This window comes from Lagenorhynchus albirostris, chromosome 7 (assembly GCF_949774975.1).
Source record: "Lagenorhynchus albirostris chromosome 7, mLagAlb1.1, whole genome shotgun sequence".
In the NCBI taxonomy this organism is placed as follows: domain Eukaryota; kingdom Metazoa; phylum Chordata; class Mammalia; order Artiodactyla; family Delphinidae; genus Lagenorhynchus; species Lagenorhynchus albirostris.
In genome coordinates this window covers 81,306,292-81,312,754 of record NC_083101.1, presented here as the reverse complement: position 1 = coordinate 81,312,754, position 6,463 = coordinate 81,306,292, and the positions used below count along the sequence as shown (strand labels likewise).

The following is a 6,463-nucleotide window of genomic DNA, read 5'->3' as shown; positions in this document are numbered from 1 at the left end:
AATGGTGTTGGGGCTTCCCTCATGGCGCAGTGGTTAGGAATCCGCCTGCCAATGCAGGGGACACGGGTTCAATCCCTGGTCCAGGAAGATTCTACATGCTGTGGAGCAACTAAGCCCGTGAGCCACAACTACTGAGCCTGCGTGCCACACCTACTAAAGCCCACATGCCTAGAGCCCATGCTCTGCAACAAGAGAAGCCACTGCAATGAGAAGCCTGTGCACTGCAACAAAGAGTAGCCCCTGTTCACTGCAACTAGACAAAGCCCATGCACAGCAATGAAGACCCAACTCAGCCAAAAATTAAATAAATTAAGAAAAAAAATGGTGTTGAAAAAAGATGGATAGTTACATGTACAAGAATGATACTGGACCCCTACTGTATACCACTCACAAAAATTCAAATTAAAAACTTAAATGTAAGACCTGAAACCATAAAACTCCTAGAAGAAAACACAGAAGAAAATCTCCTTGGCATCAGTCTTGGCAATGATATTTTTGGATATGATAACAAAGGCAGAAATAAACAAGTAGGAGTACATCAAACTAAAAAGCTTCTGTATACTCTTTCCCTGCCTCCGCTGAGTAACTCAGAAGTGGAGGTTGGGGTACATTCAAGATTCAGTTCCACCCATTACCCACCACCATGGCCGAGGATGGCACTGGTGCTGGAGGTGCAATGGACGTTAATACTGTTTTGCAAGAGGTGCTGAAGACCACCCTCATCCGCAATGGCCTAGCACATGGAATTTGCAAAGTTGCAAAGTGTTAGACCAGTGCCAAGCCCATCTTCGGGTGCCTGCATCCAACTGCGATGAGCCTGTATAAGTCAAGTTGGTGGAGGCCCTCCATGCTAAACATCAAATCAACCTAATTAAGGTTGATGACAGCAAGGAACTAGGGGAGTGGGTAGGACTCTGTAAAACTGACAGAGAGGGAAAACCCTGTAAAGCGGCTGGTTGCAGTTGTGTGGTGGTTAAGGACTATGGCAAAGATTCTCAGGTCAAGGATGTCATCAAGAAGTACTTCAAATGCAAGAAATGAACAAATTAAAGACTTGGCTCTTTAAAATAAATAAATAAATAAGCAAGTTTCTACACAGCAAAAGAAAAAATCAACAAAAAGAAAAGGCAACCTAGGGACAGAGGAAATAGGAGAAAATATTTACAAACCATATATCTGATAAGGGGTTAATACCTAAAATATATAAGGAACTCCTACAACTCAATAGCAAAACAAACAAAAAAATCTGACTAAAAACTGGGAAAATGACCTGAATAGATAGTTTTCCAAAGAAGACATTCAAACAGCAAATGGGTATATGAAAAGATGCTCAACATCAATAATCATCAGGGAAATGCAAATCAATACCACAGAGATATCACATCACACCTGTTAGGATAGCTATTATCAAAAAGATAAGGGATAAGAAATGCTGGAAAAGGTGTGGAGAAACTGGGAACACTTTTGCATTGTTGGTGAGAATGTATACTTGTACAGCCATAATGGAAAACAGTATGGAAGTTCCTCAAAAAATTAAAAAAGAAATACCATATGATCCAGCAATCCCACTTCTGGGCATATATCCAAAGGAAATGAAATCACTACCTCAAAGTGATATACTCCCTTGTTCCTTGCATCATTATTCACAAGAGCCAAGATATGGAAACAACCTAAGTGTCTGTTAATATAATAGATGAATGGATAAAGAAGATGTGAGATATATATATATATATATATATATACACACACAATAGAATATTATGCAGCCATAAGAAAAAGAAGGAAACCCTGCCATTTGTGACAACATGGATGAACCTGGAGGGCATTATGCTAAGTGAAATGAGTCAGAGAAACACAAATACTGTATGGTATCACTTACATGTGGAATAAAAAAAAAGGTCCAAACACATAGAAATAGAGAGTAGAATGGTGGTTGCCAGGGGCTGGGGGTGGGGAAAATGGGGAGATGTCTATCAAAGGGTACAAACTTTCAGTTATAAAATGATTAAGTTCTGAGGATCGAACGTACAGCATGGTGATTGTAGTTAATAATACTGTATTGTGTACTTGAAATTTGCTAAGAAAGTAGATATCAAGCATTCTCACTACAAAAAAAAAGGACAAGGTATAGCTATGTGAAGTGATGGAGGTGTTAATTAACTTGATTGTGGTATTTATTTCACAATGTATACATATATCAAATCATCACGTTGTATATTTTAAATATATACAATTTTGTCAATTATACCTCAGTAAAGCTGGGGGAAAAAACATAAGGGGAAATCTTCATGGCCTTGGATTTGGCAATGGTTTCTTAAATATGACACTAAAAACACAGGCAACCGAAGAAAAATAGATAAACTGAATTTTAAAATTTTGTGCATCACAGGACACTATCAAGAGAGTAAAAAGATGGAGCTGGAGGAATCAGGCTCCCTGACTTCAGACTATACTACAAAGCTATAGTAATCAAGATAGTATGGTACTGGCACAAAATCAGAAATACAGCTCAATGGAACAGGATAGAAAGCCCAGAGATAAACCCACACACCTATAGTCACCTAGTCTATGACAAGGGAGGCAAAAATATACAATGTAGAAAAGACAGACTCTTCAATTAAGTGGTGCTGGGGAAATTGGACAGCTACATGTAAAAGAATGAAATTAGAACACTCCCTAACACCACACACAAAAATAAACTCAAAATGGATTCAAGACCTAAATGTAAGGCCAGACACTAAAAAACTCTTAGAGGAAAACATAGGCAGAACACTCTGACATAAATCACAGAAAGATTTTTTTTGACCCACCTCCCAGAGTAATGAAAATAAAAACAAAAATAAACAAATGGGATCTAATGAAACTTAAAAGCTTTTGCACAGCAAAGGGAACCATAAACAAGACAAAAAGACAACCCTCAGAATGGGAGAAAATATTTGCAAATGAAGCAACCGACAAAGGATTAATCTCCAAAATATACAAGCAGCTCATGCAGCTCAATATCAAAAAAACAAGCAACCCAATCCAAAAATGGGCAGAAGACCTAAATAGTCATTTCTCCAAAGAAGATATAGAGATTGCCAACAAACACATGAAAGAATGCTCAACATCATTAATCATTAGAGAAATGCAAATCAAAACTACAATGAGGTATCACCTCACACGAGTCAGAATGGCCATCATCAAAAAATCTACAAACGATAAATGCTGGAGAGGGTGTGGAGGAAAGGGAATCCTCATGTACTGTTGGTGGGAATGTAAACTGATACAACCACTATGGAAAACAGTATGGAGGTTCCTTAAAAAACTAAAAATAGAACTACCGTATGACCCAGCAATCCCACTACTGGGCATATACCCTGAGAAAACCGTAATTCAAAAAGACACATGCACCCAACTGTTCATTGCACTATTTACAATAGCCAGGATATGGAAGCAACCTAAATGTCCATCAACGGAGGAATGAATAAAGAAGAGGTGGTACATATATACAATGGAATATTACTCAGCCCTAAAAAGGAACAAAATTGGGTCATTTGTAGAGACGTGGATGTACCCAGAGAGTGTCATACAGAGTGAAGTAAGTCAGAAAGAGAAAAATAAATATCATATATTAATACATATATGTGGAATCTAGAAAAATGGTATAGACAATCTTATTTACAAAGCAGAAATAGAGATAGAAACGTAGAGAACAAATGTATGGATACCAAGGTGCAAAGGGAGGTGGGTGGGAGGAATTGGGAGATTGGGATTGACACATATACACTATTGATACTATGTACAAAATAGACAACTAATGAGAATGTACTGTATAGCACAGGGAACTCTACTTAATGCACTGTGGTGACCTAAATGGGAAGGAAATCCAATAAAGAGGGGATATATGTATATGTATAGCTGATTCATTTTGCTGTACAGTAGCAAATAACACAACATTGTAAAGCAACTGTACTCCAATGAAAATTTTAAAAGAGAGTGAAAAGTCAACCCACAGAATGGGAGGAAATATTTGCAAATCATATATTTGATAAGGGTCTATTATCCAGAATGTACAAAGAATTCTTACAATTCATTAGTCAGATTTGTATTTTAGGAACAGTCCTCAGCCTGCTTGAAGGAACAGGAGAGTGTGGAGCCTGGAGTGAAACAAGGAGGCAATCACAGTGTTCCAGAGGAGAGGTGGTAAGGCCTGCACCAAGACAGTGGCTGGGGATAGAAGGAGGGCCTTTCAGGGACTTCCCTGGTGGTCCAGTGGTTAATAAGAATCCACGCTTCCACTGCAGGGGGCGCAGGTTCAATCGCTGGTCAGGAAACTAAGATTCCCGCATGCCACCTGGCACAGCCCAAAAAAATTAAAATTTAAAAAAAATTTTAATTTTTAAAAAAAAGGAGAGCCTCTCAGATTCAACTAATATTGAGGAGGTAGACTCAGGCAGCTTGGGGGACTGAATGGCTGTGTGAAGTTTTCATTTCCGCATACTAGTGAGGCTGGTTGCCAGGACAGGATCTGTCTTTCAGGAAGGAAAAGGAGGGAGATCCCTATACTTGCCTGGACAGAGTAGCTGGGGATGGGGGAAGTGAAAGTGTCTGCCTGCATAAATAGGCGGCACACCAGTCCCAGCCCACACACGGACCCCCAGTTTGGAGCTCTCCACCTCGCCTGAGCTCTACCGTGGCCATGGCTCAGTCGCTGATTCTGAGCATCCTTGTCCTAGTTCTGGCCTTCTGCATCCCCCAGACCCAAGGTATCAAGGAGGGAGTTGCCTAGGATGGGGGCAAGGGGGTGGAGAGGCCGGGGTAGGAGCCTCCAAGCAGCCCCTCACTCCCTGTGAACCCCACCTGTAGGCAGTGATGGAGGAGCACAGGACTGTTGCCTCAGGTACAGCCTAAGGAAGATTCCCACCCACGTTGTCCGCAGCTACCGGAAGCAGGAACCAAGCCTGGGTTGCCCCTTCCCAGCTATCCTGTAAGTGGGTACAAGGGGGTGGGTGCAGGCTGGCAGCTGAGTGGGAAGGCATGATGGGCAAGACTAAGACAGGCTTGCTAACCCCTAAACCCTAGGTTCTCACCTCGGAAACGCTCTCAGCCAGAGCTATGTGCAGACCCTAAAAAGGCCTGGGTGCAGCAGCTGATGCAGCGTCTGGACAAGCCAGCAGCCCCATGGAAACCAGCCCAGGACTGTAAGAAGGACAAGAGGGCCACCAAGTCTGGCAAGAAGGGAAAGAGCTCCAAAGGCTGTAAGAGGTAAGGAAGCTAAAGGGACGGGGGGGTGGGAAGTGAAGGGGAGCCTTGATCATCCCCTCAAAGCCCTCTTCTGCCCTCCCAGGACTGAGACCCCAAAAGGGCCATAGCCCAGTGACGAGCCCGGAGCCCAGGAGGTCCCCACCAGTCTCATCAGGGCTTGGAGCCCCAGCCCAAGGGACAAGAGGTGGGCTAGGAGAGAAGGAGGACTCAGGGGGCCCAGAGCAGCCACCCCATGCTGGCCTCCCCTCACCCCTTCTCCAGCTTCAACCACCCCTTCTGTATACCCACCCTACCCTGCACGGCTGAGCTGCCCACATCAGGCCAGGCCTAGAGAGGCAGAGAAGGGAAAGTCCCATAGGAAATGTGAGAGGTGGCAGCAGGACTGTCCCCTCTGAGGAAAGGTCACCCAGGGCCCTGGACCTGACCGTGCTCCACACTGCACCCACCTCGTCTTTGTAAATATGATTTATACCTAACTGAATAAACAGCCATTCTGGCCTTCCTCCCAAGTATCTGTTCCTGTGTGTTTGTGTCCACAGAGAAGCCACTGTCACCACAGGGTGGAGTCACACACTCTGGGGTCCTGGCCAAGAGCTCAGGCTGGCAAATTCTATATCCTCACCCACCCCAAGAGTTTCCTTGCTTCCCAGGTGCCCAGACTTGTGGGCAATAAAAGGGAGGCTGACAGGCAGGGTGGGACCTGGGCTGCCCCTGGTCTCTGAGAAATCCCTGCCAATGAAGAGACAGTGGATCCCAGGCACATGTCCCCAACAGCTCCATAGGCCTCTGAGACCCTGAAGAGATCCCTTCCCTGATTCCGCCCAGCATTCTTTCACTCCCAGCTTCACCGGGGACTGCCTCCCCTTTCCTTGGGGTCTACTGGAGGGAGGCGGGAGCCTGGGCCTGCCTGTAACACAGGTGAACACAAGTTCTACTGAAACCTGCCCTATGCAGAGTTCCAGCCCTGGGAGCCCTCGAGAGCCCCTATCTCCTCCCAAAGACCCCAGAGGACTCCCTTCCGCCCTGACCAGTGAAGCAGGGTCTATGGCCTCTCCTTATTGTTTGATGGGGCTATGTGCTCTTTATTCCTGAGTTCTCTATTCCTCCCTCAGCTTCCTTCCAGTTGGGAAAGCATCCTCCCCTTCCCTTTTCTCCTTTCTCCCCTAGGTGGGGCCTGGGGCACTTTAGCCCCTTTAACCTCTTGAGGCCAAGGAAT

The 6,463-nt window shown here is 44.4% G+C and overlaps 1 protein-coding gene and 1 pseudogene across 1 annotated transcript; both read left to right on the top strand.

Moving 5' to 3' along the window:
• Positions 1 to 643: 643 nt before the first annotated feature.
• On the top strand, positions 644 to 1,041 carry LOC132522970 (small ribosomal subunit protein eS12-like; annotated as a pseudogene).
• A 3,603-nt stretch (positions 1,042 to 4,644) lies between these two features.
• On the top strand, positions 4,645 to 5,747 carry CCL21 (C-C motif chemokine ligand 21). Its single transcript, XM_060153546.1, has 4 exons — positions 4,645 to 4,748; positions 4,849 to 4,969; positions 5,065 to 5,247; positions 5,330 to 5,747. Exons 1-4 carry the CDS (start codon positions 4,682 to 4,684, stop codon positions 5,352 to 5,354), a joined length of 396 nt encoding a protein of 131 aa, XP_060009529.1. The 5' UTR covers positions 4,645 to 4,681; the 3' UTR covers positions 5,355 to 5,747.
• The last annotated feature ends 716 nt before the right edge of the window (positions 5,748 to 6,463 follow it).